The following is a 17,657-nucleotide window of genomic DNA, read 5'->3' on the forward strand; positions in this document are numbered from 1 at the left end:
TGGAATTCCAAAAGACCCAAGGCATTTCCCACCCCAACAAAAAGCCACGTCAAGTAAACACACATAATTTGTGATTTTTCTTATATAGGTATATTCTTGGTCTTTCATTTTCACAATCTTGGCGACACTTACACATAAAATACATATCTACATCAATCAATCAATCAAATCAATCATTCATGCTCATACAATTTTATTGTCCACACATTATTCAGAACTCAAGCTCGTGTTTTTGAAACATTTTACTTTTTGCTTAAAACTTTCCATTCTTTCTAATGGAATTTTCTATAATCAGGGTATGTTTAACAATTATAATGGGGTAAAAGGGAATTCACAATTCCGTTCGTATTTTTCATTTTCATTTCATTTTCTTTTCATATAATAATATGGTATTTATTTATGTATAATGAGCTTTATAAACATTTTTCTAGTGGTCTAAGCTTACGAGGAAGTTGCAGCATTTTGGTTTCTGTGTCTCACATCGTACTCTGCGGTAATATCAATGTTGTTTTAGCTTAATTATAGTAAATTCAATACAACTAAAGCTATCATCAACGTAAATCATTCATCATTCATTAGGCTATACATAGTACAATCGATTATACGGTTAGTTCTTTGGGAAGCAATCAAATTGCCTCCGCTTCAGCATGGTCAGGATTTACGGGGAAAGTTTCACAGCTGCATCAGCTCTATGGCTTTGACGGGAATCATCTCGCTTAATCTACTTTGAGTTAGTGTTAGAGTTAGAATAGAGGAGCCTACACTTAAATAGAATACAACATTGGGGGCTAGGGGGAGGGCTCTCCTCTCTCCACACTCCTCACTCCTCAATCTACTTGTAATAATATCAACATATGGAATCTATGGGCAGCTGGTCCTGCTTGATGCTCAGGCGACGCGGATTCGACTTGCGGATGCTGCCATTGCTGGGACTCGTGGCTGGGGCACCGCCATTGCCAGAGCCCGAGCCCGAACCCGATCCTATGGCCAGCGTGCTGAGGCTGTTGTTGTTGCTGTAGTTGCTGCTGTTTATGGAATTACCAGAGTTGGTCTTCTCGTTAATACTTGAGAGGTTGGGTATGCTGGGCGCCGTCGTCGTAATGGTCAGTCCGCCCATAGTGAACGACGCCCCATGCTTGTTGTTGTTCAGCGGCTCCAGCTCGCTGGCCAGCACGCCGTTGGGTATGGAATGGGAGCGTATCTGAAGGCGGCCCGAGTCCAGCGACTCGTCACTCGCCGGATCCAGATGGTCCACAGATGCCGCGGAGGCAATGCGCTGGAACAGGCTGGCGGAGAGAGCGCGATCCGGGAACGGGGCCGCACCCAGACAGCTCTTGGCGCTCTTCGAGTACTCAGACTTGAGCTCGTCCAGCTGTTTGGCGCTGCACAGGGGCGTGTCCACGTCGTAGGTGTTGTTGAAGAGCGTGTAGTCGACCTCGTACTCGCCGGTCTCCTTGCGGAAGGATACCACATTGACGAAGCGATGGCCCCACAGCACCTCCGAGGGCAGATAGCTGCTGCGCGCCTGAGTGGTCATGCCAGTGGACTCGATGACGCCCTCTGCAAGCGAATAGGAATTGATTAGCTTACTCCACAGAAAAAGAAGAAGAGTGCTCGACTTACCCAGCATAACGACCACTTCAAAGCGTTCCTTCAGCATATCCGAGGCGGAGAGCATGTACAGTGGGCTGTTCCGATCGATCTTGTGGACAATGGTGGTGGGCCAGATGAACATCAACCGATCCTCGCCCCCGTCGGCGCCTATGTGCAGCTCCTGCTGGTAGAACGGCAGCACCTCGCCCTCCTTGGTCACCTTCTTGCGGATGATCTGCGCCCGGATGTGCGCCTCGATGATGTGGGACTTGCGCATATCGCCCACGCGGAACATCAGACAGGGCACACCATCCCGATGACAGATGACGGCATTCCTCGAGAAGAGCAGCGTCTGTGCGCGCTTCTTGGGGCGCGACAGCTTGGCAAAGACAATGCCCACCATGAAGGCCTGGATGAATACGCCCGTTATGCACTGGATGCACATGGTGAAGATGGCCTCCGGGCACTCCTCCGTCACGTAGCGATTGCCGTAGCCGATGGTCGTCTGCGTCTCCACGGAGTAGAGGAAGGCGGTCATGATGCTCTTCACCTCCGTCACGCACACCGTGTGCGTCATATTGGCCACCAGATCGGGTTGCTTGTCCCTCAAATTGATGTACTCCAGGTCGTTGTGGGCATAGGCGATGATCCACCAGATGAACCCAAAGAAGGCCCACGAAATGACGAAGCTGGCGGCGAAAACGAGCAGCGTCCAGCGCCACTGAGCATCCACCAATGTCGTGAAGATGTCCTATGGAATGGAACAAACGAACACAATTGTCAATTACACTGAAAATCCCTTTACATAAGACAGCACTGTCTCTCTTTCGGTTTTAAGTTATGCAAACTGAAATGCGAGAAAAAGGCCCACTATATTTAGACCCCGCACGCACCAGATATAGCCACGCACTTGCCACACGGCTCCTCTCAGCCACCACTCACCTGCAGATATCGACGACGCCTCTTGGCCACATTGCCTTGCACCACGTTGCATTCGCCATGCTTGAACACCACACGTTTCCGGACACGCCTCGAGCTGAAACGTGTCTGCCGGTACCTACACAAGCAGAAGAGAACAGATGTTACAACGTTATATTTATATAATAGATGTTCTTTTGGGCAAAAGTCTTAGAAAAGAAGGGGTTTAACTGGAAGCAGGAGTGGCTTTCAATCAGCAGAGGGTTTACACAACATTCGGGGCTTTGGAATGATTCTATTTTGGTACAGTTCGTACTTGAAGCTCTTCTGAATCTGTTTAAATCTTTGAAAACAAGGGTATACCCCAGAGAGGAGAGCAACGCATACCATTGCGTTGAGGGAATAGCCCTGCTCTCCTCTCTGGGGTATATCCTTGTTTTCAAACCAACGCATACCATTGCGTTGAGGGAATTGCCCTGCTTTTTAGTGCCTATACTCCCATTTTATCGTCGGTAGGGTAGCACAAAAACATTCAATCACAAGGAATACACCATAAAGCAACCGATTAAAGCCGTTCATTGTTCGGGAAAAACAGGAAATCACATTACAAAACAGATTGTCTCTGAATGACACTCAACCATTGACACATTCCCAGATGGTAGATCAATGGGCATATAGGATAATAGAACACTTTATTCCTTTACCAAAGCATGGCCTGAAGCACAATACTGGAGAAACAGAGAACAAACACTAGACCGATAACGAACAGCATTAGAGTCGTGAGTCCAATAGGAAACCCATTGGTTTCAATATTTTGATTGTTTTTAAGAGATCTACAACTAGATCGCTGCGATCATCATTGCAGTTGGATTAGCACTGAGGAGAAGACCAGACCAGACCCGGTCCGAGGTTTTGGAAAACTTCGCTTAGCTTTTTGCCGGAACAACTGTAATCGCTAACTGTAAGTGCTCTCTCCTCCCTCGTTCTCGAACTGAAACAGAAACAGAAATCAGTGCAGTTTCTGTTTTACTTTGCCATACATTATCATTCCAATTTTGTTTCATTTGCACTCTTTATCAGCACCCCGCCCCACCTCTCCCTCTCCCTCTCTCTCTCTCTTCTTTGTGCGTGGATTCCATTCCAGTGGAATATGCTCCCCACACACTCGACGACTTCTTGGTGGAAAGCTCTTGCTCTCTCCCTCTCCCAAGAACCGAAGCTTACAAATAAATGATCTATTAATCCCATAGGAAGAAACGGGTGGGTCGTGGATGATGAGGTAAGAACTAGTGACAAATGATATAATAGCATTAGAAATCCATTGAGATGGAAATTTCCTTATGAAAGAACAGTCGGATTATGGCTATTATTTATGTCATTAATAATTGTCTTTATATAGAAATTAATTGGCTGAGAAAAGTCAGATTATAGTATGAACATTTATAGCATTCGTAAAATTCTTAATAAATGTTTCTATCTCTCTCAAAATTTAAATATACAAAAGATATTTATTGGATTTTTCCCATGATACAATAATGTTAATATATTTCGGGGAAGTATTATCTTTATAGAAAAGTAAGAGGTTTAGGGGTTCATAAAGAGAGCTTTCACTCTACTTAAAATCAAGATAAGATGTTTCGATTATAAAATATATAAATATCCATTGATTCCCTAAATTAAGTAAGTTTAGATTATAATAAAAGTCTAATCATCATCACGCCATATAATTAGCCTTTTTAGTGATAGAATTTCTGAGAATAAAACATGATGATTCTCTCGATTTGAGAGTTGCGAATCAGGTGCGCAGCTTCATCGAAATTCGTAGAATTCTCAGACGGGGGACAGCAGTGGAGTGGAGCGGCATTAGAGTTCATTAGATGAAGTCAAAGTCTGCTGTGGATGCGGTTTGTTGCTGTTTTCTCATTCAAATAAACCGGCTTTAATTTGTTATTGTATCGTTATGATTTTTTGGGTTGTTTGCCGAATGCAATACAACAATAATAATATTATATGTAGTCTCAGGAGTCTTCTGGGGGGAAGAACCGGTTGAAGCAGCGGGGGAGCACTCGAAAAAAGTTCAATGGAACTACACAAACGACCCAGCATGATATCAGCTGGAATTTTATATTCCAGGCTTCCAGAGATACCGAGAAAACACTTATGTGGGTACTACGATACTCGTACAGATTATATAATACAGATAAGCCCTGGCTGGGCCTTCGGCTAATGGGTAATGACCCGCAATTAAAGCTCTGCCTTAGAGATAAACCCCTGGAATATATGTAGGTGCTCATAGAAATCATAACAGAACTAACCTTCGACAAGATGAAATCAACTCAACCGAAGGTGCAATTCTAGAGGTGCTCTTGAGGTTTTGTTCGCTATGGAATTTCATTCCTCAGTCATTCCTCAGCTGCTGGCCAGGGGCCAACTATTTGTACGAGAACACGGCACCCTCTATGCCTCTCTGTCGATCGTGAAAATGCACTTTTAAAGGTGCAAATAAGTTGACCATGGTCGTGATCATAATCTACGACTGGTGGGGCTCGGGTTTGGTTTGGTTTGGTTCCCAATTGACGTCACTGATCTGCGGTTTGTGTTGCTTTTATGGCCGTCAGGGAATGTAAATTGAATGTTTCCTCTGAAGAGTGTTTTATGGCCACAGTGCATGCACCACACCATAATATCTCGTATAAGATATTGTAAATCGGTAGCAAGTGCTGGCCATAAATCAAAGCCGAAACGAATACCAATACGAACAGCGGGCACAGAATAGTGCCAGACGTTTTTACAGCACGTTTCGAAATATCATATGATATGTGGGCAAATTTTGAGTGGATTTTCAAGTGATCGATCATTTGTTGTGGAAGTGCATGTAAGTTTCGCAATGAATGGAGGAACGATGGCCAATAATGGCACGAAGAGTATATTCTTGATTGCTAATCCCACTGGGAGAGAGAAAGCGGTTGGGGAAGATCCTTAACTGCTAAGACACACTGGGAGAGAGGTGGGAAAGTTCAAAGTTCTTTGTTCAAACGATTAGAATTACGAATAATTATTCAGATGGAATAGAGAATGCCCATGATTTTTGCTACATTTTCACACAGAATTTCCCATATTTTTGAAGCGTGCTACCGGCTGCAAATACAACCATTCCGTTGGCATTGCCAAAAATGTAAGATAATTATGAATCTGAATATAGCCACTAGAATGTTGTCAACGAATAATGGCCACTCGCAGAGATCGTGTGCGGATGGGGCACAGAATGGGATAGAACCAGCTTCCATGGGTCTCTGTTCAGATGAACCTTGAACTTAAAGGTGGATAGAATACACCTTCATACATACAAAGTACAATATATATACTATTCTGTTCAGCTAAAAAGCCAGGCAAATATTTATGCGGCATTCAATTAAACATTCATTTACGTACATACGAGTATGTGCTCGAATTCTGAATACACAGATGCATATTCGTATTGTACAAGTATTTATGGTAAATATCCCGTGTTTAGCAATGAGATCGAAGCTGTTTAAATAAACTTCAAGGGTGACTAGCGCAGCGACTATCGCACATTCTACAACTATTATGAAACACCGTTAAGCTAATGAAAACTCATATTTGCACAAGGCTTTGAATGCAATAGAACCGGAATCCTATGCAGATTGCGCCTGAAATGTGAGGAAATCTACCAACAAGTCGCTTTATAGAGCGGTTGTAGATCTCTTACAAGGCTTAGGAATGCTTAAAGTGTGGTTATTGCCTATAAATATCTTTAATGTTAATCATAATGATAGGATCAAGTAGATAAACACTTGGGTTAGAAATGGTGCAGATTATGAGGTGAAGAAATCTACTTAGGGGTTGCAAGAGTGATCTGTAGTCTATACTATTGATGATCTCTAGGATATGTGGTAAGATGTACTATATCTTGAAGGATCTAAAAGAGAACTTCTGTGGCCGACCATTTGAAGATCTCTAAAGATTATAAATTGGTACTTTAAGCCACTCCACTGATCCTTCCATTATGGCTCAATGTTTACCTCAAAAGCTCCTCTGCCCACGACTGCTCGCTGGAATGTGTGGCACGATACATGATCATCGACAGGCGACTGAGACTGCGACGTAGCTCTGACATTTTGAGTGCGTTGATCAATCGTATGGTATCGTTGATTTTATCGAATCACAAGAGTGCGGTGCAGAACAGAAAATACTGAACCTTTGTAGAGAGAACTTTTTGCTGTTTTTTTTTTCTTCTTGTTTTGGCAAACCAAAAAACACAGATAAAACGTTTCTTCTTGTTCTAGTTTGTCATTGATATAAAAATAAAACACGGACAGTGTTTCAGCACGAGGCAACGATGTTCCGCCGACGAGCAGTGCCACAAGTGACTCGAAAGCGATGTCAGCATCTCGATGGTTAGCTCTTCTTTGTGTTTGTGGTAACTCTTCACTTCAGGCCTCCATTAATTTGTGGATCGCGTATATCTTATATCTTTTTTAATGGGTGAACTGTGCGGTCGCACAACTTTTGGCCAACTGTCGGGCGAGCAAAATTGAAAAGTTCGCCATCGTCGCGTTGTTGATATTAGTCCCAGCCGAGGAGAGGCCCCGCCGTAATCCCCCAGCCAACGAACGAGCCCCACGAATACCCCACTACACCGCACACAAAACAAATTGTTTTTGTCTATGTTGTCGAATGTGGGGCTGCCTCATTTACTCATTTCACCTAATTACACATGTACACTGTTTGTACTGCTTGTATCTATCAGATACACACACACACGTGAGGGTATCTGTTTGCCTCATTAACATGGGGCTTTTGCTTGGGGATCGACACATGTCCCAGGTTCCAGGTGTGAGGGATCGATCAAGGGAATTCTATACGTATATATTCCAGTCAATATATTCCCAGCTAATCAGATATTTGCGGATTGACTGACTCAATTATTATTTGTTTTGCTGCAGCAAGAAATATATCTATAATGGCGATTTATCTTTAGCTGATCCCCCTCTAACCGGTTCATGCTGCCTTCTATCTGTCAGATAGATTTCCCTCGAACTTTGGTCGTGTAAAAATAGACAGAATTTCCCTGTTGGCAGTGCCGTTTGTCTGCCGAATTCTGCAGTTGAATGACCCCCCCGTCCGTTCTAAAGCTACTGTTTTTAGGGGCTTATGATAATCCATCAACTATAAAAATGGCGCTTGGGTGGTTTCCTATCTCAAGTACTCCTCTGATCACGTCGCAGAAACTACTCAGGAAAGAACCCAAACAAACAAAAATACAGATTGTCGGGCCATAAAGCACTTTGCACGGGAAGAACCACTCGGGCAGGGCCATGTCTGAGCCCATAATTCCCATTCCCATGAGTAATGTTACATATAAAGAGTACATACTAATACCTAGAGAAGAGTAATATAGAAACAACATTTGCCTTACTTTTTGATAACCCAAACATTGTGTGACGTCAACGCTGTGACGCATGGCCGAGCAGCGGAGACGGTAATCATGGCATTTGTAGTCAAGCATTGATATCTGTGTAAAGATATGGCAATCTTATGCCCATGATATGACCACTAAACACTATGACTAAACTTTTGACAGTCCAAAGACGGCCCCTGATTAGTGTGGTCGGTGGAAACGGACAGAAGTCAAAAGAAGATTCCACGAATTTAGAGCTCATAAAAGTCGCCACTGATTTGGTGGTTTATTTTAAGCCTCAGAAAGATGAGATAGTGGCGAAAAGCCTTGTAGTTTGGTCCAAAGGTTTAGTGACCTACAGAAGTAATGCTCTTTTAGAAGAGAAGATCACTTAAATGATCTACTGAAACAGGAGCAAGATCTGACTATAACTATGTTAACGATAACCTAAAGGATCTAGTGAAACGATCACTTAACCTTCTCTGATCACCGATCAATAATGATCCCCTAAATATCGCTCTTTCCCAATCGATCTTCAGACATCGTTATTCGCCGAATTTTCCCCTTATTTAAATTGCAAATGTATAAATATTAGTTCAAGAGATATTATTAGCTTTGGAGTCACGTTGCGAACGTGTGTCGCTGGGGAAACCGGAGCACGCAGAGCACAGACAAATTGAGCAACCACTTAGCAAGTTCCAAGTATTTATCATCGATATTTGCTAAAGGTCTTAGGAGGCTCCGTTTGTGTCTAGGAAGTTTCCACCTTGAATTGCGATCGCAATTAGTGTGCGAATAAAGAAATTATTACCATAAATGCCAGTCAAAGGCAGATGTCTTAATTCCCCCAAAATGAAATGGAGACCCGCGGATATTTGCATATGAAATTATCAGCGACAGAGCTCTCGCCAGTTCGTCATTAACTGGAAAAGTATCTACAAACAAGCGGAGCGAATGTATCTGTATCTGTACATGTCATCTCGTGAGTCATTCCCCACATCCGGAGGTAGGCACAGCCCCCCAAAGCCAAAGCCAAGCCCAAGTCGAACTCGAACTCGAACTCGAAGTCGGAGCCCCGTTTCCAGGTGCTAACAAATGCGCAGCGCCGCAGACTTTATCAACAGCGATTCGGTTTATCTGTCTTAATCGCGAACCGCTTGCGGCACACTTGTAAATAATACCCGCCCTGGCACTCGAACTAAGAAAGGTACACAGAAAAGCAGAGAGGAGCAGAGGAGCACTGGCAACAGCAGAAATAAACCGTGCAAATATTATGGCCATGTGACAGCCAGCCAGAGTCTTGTCAGCAGATTGGCAAAAGGTTGCACAAGAAGCATAAAACTCAAAGAGAGAGAGGAAGCTAGAAGTGCCGAGCATGCGCCGCTTGTTAAGCTAATGACTACACGCTTTCTGAATCCCCAAATTGAAGTCACTGGAGTACAGTCTCCGCAAAAGTGCGATCCTCAGTTTATGGCATTGGAAAGTCGCTTTTATTATGGTTTAAATACGAAGTTGGTAAACGTTTTATTGCAAGTTTATTGCTAATTGCAGTGGCATTTAGTTTCTTTTAAGTACAGTCTCCACAAAGGCTAACTTCTTTGGTTACTCGAAACAGGTACAGTCTTAAGTCTTACTATTCTTACGTACAATCTGTGCAAATGGTTGCCTTTCTTGTAGCTGTACCTGTTGTACAGTCTCAACAAAAACTGTTTCAGATATTTCAAGACTCCCGAAGGGTAATTTTAACTTTTGTCTACTTCCATGTCCAGGTACAGTCCCAACAAAAGGCACGCACGGAAATCCTACTGAAATTTCTCTCTCTCCGCCTGAAGGTTAGACTTAAAATTATTATTATTTGATCATTAAATACGAACAGTAGCACCCTGAAACCCTGACCCTCTTTCCACATTACAATTCAAAAATCCCCAGATAAGCGCTCTATATACTCTGGCTGCTATCTTCTCCCACTTTCGGTTATCTTTGAATGGAAGCCCTAATAGTTATACAGCTATGTATATGGAAAATGCAAATATCGCTAGAGCTGTATGAGCCGCAAAGCAAATAAAAAAGCGTGCAGGGCGATCGTTGATATCTTAAACTTGAGAAAATCCTTTCCAAAGCCTAAACGGTTTTTGTTGTTTGTTGCGTGCGTTGGTGGCATATCGCCAATATGGTAAGGCATTCCTCACCGGCCTCTAAATTATTTATAAAGGTAAAGGTGCCGGCATTTAAATTCCACCAACGATCGGCGATCGCTCGATCTCTCCCTCGCTCTTTCGAAGAAGATCACATGCGTTTCTCTTATACGCCAGCCCAGCTGATGCATCTGAATGTCTCTGCTGGTATAAGAGTTGTTCTGCTGCACTTTCTATGCTGTTGTTGCCATGCTCTCGTACATATTATATTTGATTTTGGCATGATGACATCGTACAGTGTACTCTCTTCAAGGGGAGCAGTGTATGCTTCACTGTACCCTAAATACCCAGTCGAATGATCACTTTTATGCCGCGAGTTCAATGGAATTCAAACAAGTTTGAGGCAAACACGTGATGCCGATGCCGATGCCTCTGGTCTTCAAAACAATGCAATTGAAAACCTGAACTACTTGAATGTTATCCACTGTACGAGTACGGGTATATACATAATGCTTATATGATAAATGAAATCGTTTTGTCTTTGCCACTTACTCGTACATGGCATCCACCAGATCACGCTCCCAGGTCATCAGACGCTTCATGTTTGCCACAAAAAATTGCGTACAAATGTTGAGGCGTTCCAATATTTCAGTCCAAACACGTGTGGACCTCCCTTCGAGTTGTGTAACACTATGTAAATTTGCAGCTAAGGTAACGTCACGGCCCAGCAACAGTTGCGTTGGCGTTTGACAACTCCTTTTGACAGCTACAACAAAAGCTTTCGCTTGCTGTCAGAGAGCGCTCCTGTGGTGGTACAGTTGTTCTTGTTCTTTCAAATGGAACAGTGGTCACAGAAATTTGAAAACAATAGTAGATTCGAGCACTTGTTTTGAATTTAATACTTTTAATACTGTCGGATGTCGCAGCAGCGGATGACGTTATTGTTGGATTATGGTTATGCGAGTGTGGTGGTATGTGGAGCGTGTGTGTGGGGCAGGTTTCTCCACCGATAAACTTGAAACACACAACAAAACGGAACTTTATTTTTTATTTTTTATGATACAATATTTTGCCCACTTTTGCGGCTCTTGATCAGAAATGCGTTCTTTTTGTGGTGGGAAAGGCAAAAATGGTTTTTATTTTGAAATAAACAAAAGCACGCATTATATTCACAGCGGGATCGCCTCTGAGCGGCGTGTCGCGTCGCGGCGGTGGCGGCGGCGGCGTCGGCAACGGGGCGGATGAACTACGTAAAAAATCTTCAAGCGTGGCACGTTCTTTCGGTCACTCTTTCAACGGTGTTGTCGCATTCACAACTGAGCGCCGTGTGGCACAGAAGTGCGCTTAAATAGAGAAACAGATATCGTCGTTTGTGCAACGTCAGGGAGAGAGAGAGAGAGAGAGAGAGACAGCGATCATGCGAGAGAGCGCCGGGACAGGTGTATAACTTTCTGCGAAGACGACTAAATTCGATCTGAAATACTTGGTGCTCGGTTGACAGCTTTGTTGCTTTTTATTTTGAGTTTTAAGTGGAAGACGCGATAGCAGAAGAGGGAGAAGCAGAGGCAAAGCGACAAAGCAAAGCAAACACAAACAGAATGACAAAAACACACACACAAACACACACGGCGTGAGAGAGCATGATATACAACAGCTGATAACCGTTGCTCATTTTTCGACAGAGCAACACAACGAATAAAAGAGGTCTCTCTCTCTCTCTCTCGCTCGCTCGCTCGCTCGCCCGCTCTGTGATGGGAAGGCAGCATCAGGAAGCTTTCGCCTGGCGTCGGCCCCCAGGCTTAATTCGCCCTTAAATCAAGGCAATTCGCCGCACTTTATTGCCCTCAAAGATGTAATCGCCTTAAGCTTTAACAGTTACATTTGCCTGACAGGCGGCAATGATCGTCGTTTCGATAAATTGTTGTCAAAAGACAATTAAAGCCATTCTCTGAGGAATGGAGGGGGGCAGACAGGCAGAGAGAGAGAGTGGGGGAAAGGAGTGCGAATCAAGTTTAAAGATATTTCGCCAATTAGCGCCGCGTAAAACTCAATTTATAACTGCAATTTCCATTAGTGCCATAAAAGATACAAGAGATACATATATACAGATATCTTATATCTTGTATCTTTAGTATATATCAAACATATTGTGTGTATGCACGATATAGCCATATTAATGTCTGTGGGGCCACAGCCACGATATTCGATAATCAAATCAGGCACGTCTGCTTAGTGGGGGGAAACAAATTAAATCACGATTCGTTAGCTGATTAGCGTCTCGACTGAGCTCTCGGCTCGGCCTATGGAATCTATGGAAAATTCTTCAGATTACTGCCGCCCCCTAAAAATAGATCGGAGAAGTGCATGTGACTCCCGGATCGACCGACACACGTCCTACGCATTTCGACTCTCGTTTGTTCCCTTGCATTTCGAACAATTTATAGCCACCTTTCAATCGCCCCTGATATTTGATACTCGTATTATTTGCAGCTATCAATGGCACGTCTTTTGCACACGCCCAACGTGTCTACGGGGGCTTCCATTTCTCCTCAATCACATGATGGACACATGGACAGGGCAGGCCCCTGGGGATCAGTCAATCTATCAAGTGGGAAGGATGGAATGTTCGAAACCACAAGTCACGTTCAGGAATTAGGGCATTATAAAAGATTATTATTAAACCAATTTTAAAGGGTTTTCTAAATCAAAAAGCGGTCAGCGATCATGCCTGGAATGGAACGGCTTCTTCCTGATGATAAGATAATTTAAGCAGGATCATTATCGATCGAGTGTGAGCCGATCGCCATATTTTTCTTGGGTGATGCATTATAGAATGAATCAAATCCTTATTAATGGCATCACAATACTTTTATTTCGAATTAGAGATCAGTAAGATGCACTTGTGGATCTTTAATGTCTCAGGGAGATCACCTAAATGCAATGGCTAAACGAATATAAACAATATTTGGATCTCTTCAAGAAAGCACATCATTAAGCATTGAAAGATCAGCAAGTTCATGTTTAAAGTCTTATAGAGATCACCTAAAGATCACTCCATTCATATCATTCTTGTGTTAGCAATGCAGTTCTGTTATTCCAAGATCAATGTGAAACACAAACCGACAACAAACCACTATGTAAGCCTTAAATGTCAAACTATAGATCGCATTACCTTCTAAAAGCTATAATTCACATAATAATATTGTGAATCAATTAAGAACATGTGATCAATTTAATGTCTAGATCTTGCACAATCTCCACTGAATCGAAGGCAATACTTCTGTTTCTCAACAGGTGAGTATTATCGCCTGTCAACAGCCAGAGGGTTATTCCACTGGGGTAATGGGAATTATCAAATGAATCTATCATAATAAAAATAATTAATTTCGCTGAATCGTAGGCAACAGGTCGAATTGGACGAGCTATTGGCGGTCACATTTGGGCTCTCGAGTGGCGTCGCGTCTCCAAATATTGGCCAAATCAATTCACAGCGGAAATGAAGGGGGGCGGGCGACTGCCGACTGTTGACTGTTTGACTGCCTGGAAATTAATCATACGCCCAGCAGACAATCGAAGATTGCGATTCCCCGAAGAAAGTGTGCCGAATCGGGCCATAAAGAGTGTGTAAATGTTTGTATTGGATTCCACGCAGTGGGATCTGGCTATATATAGCCTTGGGGATTTAGACTATTGACAAGCATAATTCTCGCTTCGAGCCGCATAGGAAATCCCCTACGATACGAGCAGCCTACCCCTGGCACTCGGCCAGAACGAACCGCAATGAGCTGTCGGGGCGTTTAACACGTTTTTAATTGACTTATGGGCCGCAAAAGTGGATTCTGAAATGCAAGACACTTCATTCCGATACCGATTCCGATTCGGATTCCGATTTGCGACGACTCTTTCGCATTATGCAAATTCGTGTCAAGGCAGAGATCGGCAGAATGCGAACGGCACGGCGCGGCAGGTGCGATCATTGACTCTACTAGTAGCAGCCCCCCCCGGCAGAATGTTCTCAATAAACATGCCCCAGGGAGTCGGTCAACACTGTGGACGAAAGAGAGAGCTGCTGTTTACTATCAAAATATGAGATATGTAGTGCTCGCACGCCTAATGTCAGGGCCGTTCATTAGGCTTGGATTCTAAGCCCAATTAAGGCAGCATCAGAATCAGAATCGCAGCCATATCGTAGCTCTGACTCTGCCTCTGGCTGTGGAACAGCAGGCGGAAATAATATTTAATTGTCCACCCACTGTCGCGGCATTTAAATCAAAAATAATTCAATTTTGTCATTTCAGGCAATCAACTCAAAAGGTTTATCTCGCTCGACTGCCTCCGATCCGTCCCGATCCGACCCGATCCGATCCGCTCTCGTTCTCTTTCTCAGTGTATGGTCTCACTGTTTGGATCATGATTGCATTATCTCTATGCCAGAGGCATTATCTGGCGCTGGGCAGACGTCAGACGGCCAGGCATTTGCATATCAAAGCGGGGAAACGGATACGCCCGAGACATCGGTGGTAGCGACACGTGTCGTGTGTGTGTGAGGAGGCGTTGCCAAAGAAATGCCTCCTCTGCTTATTCGCAACCCACTGTCTGGCGGTGGACTATGCGGCTATATTTAATAGAATGACTGTATGCTAAGAGGGCCAGCAGAGCGGGGAGGCGCGTGAATTTTCTCGAAATCTGATGCAAAATTGCGCGCCAAATATTGAAAGATTACATCTTTGTAAGCAATATGTATTCAAACAGTATGCTGAATAAGGGAAGGTACAAAATTGCTGTGCAGCTTTAACAGGAGACGAATTCTCTATAGGAATACTGGCACACGTACATCGTTTTCGTTTATGGTTTGTCAAAGCATCTCAGGGAAGTCTTCAACATGCCATCCAATCATCCAAGAACCAGAGCCATTTGCTTATTCGTTGACCTACTAATATTTAGATCTTCTGAAGAACCATCTGAATGAAGGTTCTTTGTTTTTTTTTCTCCGCCAACTGATAAGCGGCACTCCCTGGCGTATGAGTAATATTTTATAGTCACAAACAGGAAGTTCTCTTTTTATAATCTATCTTTTAGAGTGAGCGATTACTCACCTGTTCAGTTGTCCGGGGGATTCGCTGACGGCTTTGATGGATCGCCTGATCTGTCGGTGAAATGTGCCCAGGATGGACTCCTTGCGGGAGAGCTGCGTGCCACTGCCACTGGACTCGCCCCCGGTGCTGTTGATGTTCGAGGCATAGGTGGCACTGCGCTTGTAGCCCTCCTCGAGAACGGGTCCGCCGGATGCCGTCTCCGAGACGACGCCCGGAGTTGTGGCCAACACAAGTTGGTCCACGCTGAGCTGCGTGGTCTCCGGGTGGACAGAGGTCTCGTTGTTGTTACTGTTGCCCATCTTAGCAATGATGGGGGTCTTGCCCTTGTCGCCCTCGGGCAGCAGCTTCGTCCAGGCATTCTCGCCCACCAGATCCGACTTGTCGACTATCATATTTGGCTTTGACTAATTACGGCTACGGTTTGCGATAATCGGTAGGCAGCACACTCTCTTTGGGGGTGTGTGTGTGTGTGTTCACTTTGGTCTCGTTTGGTCCTGGGCCAGGTCCAGGTCAGCGGGGAGTATTCGTTATAAGGGAAAGTTGTTGGGCGTGCTCTTCTGCTGCGGTCTGGGTATGCTCGAGCCGTTCATGGAGAGTGCTTTGCGTGGTGTTGGGTCCACTGGGAATCTTTCTGCAAAGAGCAGCACACGAAATTCGGATTAGAAATGCAATTCATTATCATCCACCTCCGCCAGCTGACGATCGTGTAACACCCACACGTCTAGTCTATCTATTTTCTATGGTTTTTCACTTCGCGTAGTGCCATCAATCTTTTTAGCACACTTATCAAAGTCTTAAAGTTCGCTTCCTTTATATGAAATTAAACAATATTAAACAATGTTGCTAATTCCTTTGAAGCTGCGGTTTTTTATTGTTTTATTGCTGTTATCCGTGTCTGGCTTTAAGTGCTTGTCTCGGCCGGGACCATACGTCTTTAGGGTACGGCTTTAGGGGTAGGAATACCTGAGCTAGAAACTCATCTTTACTTAAATATTGAAAGAAATTCCTTCAAATATAAGCAACAAATTATTGTTGATTGTATTCGAAGGTATTCTTCAATAACATATTTACATTTATGTTAAGTATCATTTTTAGATATTTGTAAACACGATTTAAAGGCATTAAACCGAAAATTAAATATTTTTTTGTATATAAATAAAATTTTGTATTGAATTTTTCCTGGATTCTAAGGCTTATTTATTTGGCGAATAATTTGAATGATTTAGTTTTATTTATGTCATTCATTTTAAGAGACCTTTTCAGTTATTATCACACATAATGGTCATTATTCTCTAAAATTATTTAACTTTCTCTTAAATTCAGAAATTTTCAAGCACTGACTCATCGTACTGATGCCTTTTTCCGCGATATTTTCTTTCGATTTTGGATTTTGGAGCCAAAAATAATGTGATATCCTGTGGCGCAGTTGGATCCCGATTTGCATTCAATATTTGTTGGTGGAAAATAAATATTTATGGAATTTACTGTCCCGTAACAAGCTGTTTGCCCCATTTGTTTATAATAATTCACCAAAAACAAAGGCAGACAGAGACAGGGACAGAATCGGGAGGGAGAGGGAGAGGGAGAACTAGAGCGAGAGCAAGTTTATGCTCATGAAACGTATGAGCGATAATTTGATGTGTTTGTTATTGTTGTTGTTGGAATATTTCCATAATTTCATATTTCAACGCGCTCGTTGCTTTTTTTTATGCAAATTAAATGCCGTCAACGTTTTATTTTGAGAATCGTACGACCATATACGGCCGGGGAACGAACATATCGAACAGTAACACTAAACTGAACTAAACTAAACGGTTTTCACTTGTGGAAGGTGAGATTCGCCATACAAAAAATAAACAGCTTCCACAATTGGAGTTTTTGGTGGATTTGATGTGTACAGTAACTACAATACAACTTAGGTATGCCCGTACAATTTTGGAAATTATCTGATTCACTGGCGGCTGACTGCTCTTTCGAGCGCTCTCGTATTCCGCGAACCCCGTTATCTGGGCAACGCGCGGTCGCGACTTTGGTCGCCGTATTTTTGTCCGTTAGGTTTCGAACTGGACTTGCTAGGGACGACACGAGATGAAGACTGTCGTGAAGCTCTGATTTTGGAGGCCCCGTAGCTGCGGGTCTCTGCTCTGCCGTCGGACACGACACCGTAGCAGAGTACGCACGCGCACGGTTGACGTGGGTACACGGAACGGGATGAGAGATGAGAGAAGGTGATTGTGGGTGAAGGTGACTGTGGACTGAGTGGACTGCGTGGACTGAGTGGACTGAGGACTGAGGACCGGGGCAAGAGTATTACCGTATTGCCTCGCAGTCGCCTGGCGCGCTTTAGTATTTATTTGAATTCTTTTATTTTCCGCCACCGCCGCCGCGTATGAACAGCATTTGCAAATTGACTTGCCGCTCGAGTGTGCGTTGCCAGTTTTATTATCCAAGTGAGCAGCAGGCAGCCGGCAGCAGGCAGGCAGCAGCAGCGCC

The 17,657-nt window shown here is 43.7% G+C and overlaps 1 protein-coding gene across 5 annotated transcripts; it reads right to left on the bottom strand.

The window, feature by feature from the left end:
* Positions 1–72: 72 nt before the first annotated feature.
* Irk1 (Inwardly rectifying potassium channel 1) lies at positions 73–17,597 on the bottom strand. 5 transcript variants are annotated; one of them, XM_015181616.2, is made up of 5 exons: positions 17,479–17,597; positions 15,165–15,795; positions 2,536–2,650; positions 1,624–2,344; positions 73–1,560 (listed from the first exon to the last, which is right to left on the bottom strand). In XM_015181616.2, the coding sequence occupies exons 2-5, from the start codon at positions 15,554–15,556 to the stop codon at positions 848–850; spliced, it is 1,941 nt and encodes a 646-aa protein (XP_015037102.2). In that variant the 5' UTR covers positions 15,557–15,795; positions 17,479–17,597; the 3' UTR covers positions 73–847. The 5 variants fall into 5 exon arrangements, with proteins under 5 accessions (XP_015037102.2, XP_015037104.2, XP_003736445.1 ...); XM_015181618.2 differs by lacking the exon at positions 17,479–17,597 and adding an exon at positions 17,096–17,260; XM_003736397.3 differs by lacking the exons at positions 15,165–15,795; positions 17,479–17,597 and adding an exon at positions 10,621–11,468.
* Positions 17,598–17,657: the final 60 nt, after the last annotated feature.

This window comes from Drosophila pseudoobscura, chromosome 2 (assembly GCF_009870125.1).
Source record: "Drosophila pseudoobscura strain MV-25-SWS-2005 chromosome 2, UCI_Dpse_MV25, whole genome shotgun sequence".
NCBI classification, from domain to species: domain Eukaryota; kingdom Metazoa; phylum Arthropoda; class Insecta; order Diptera; family Drosophilidae; genus Drosophila; species Drosophila pseudoobscura.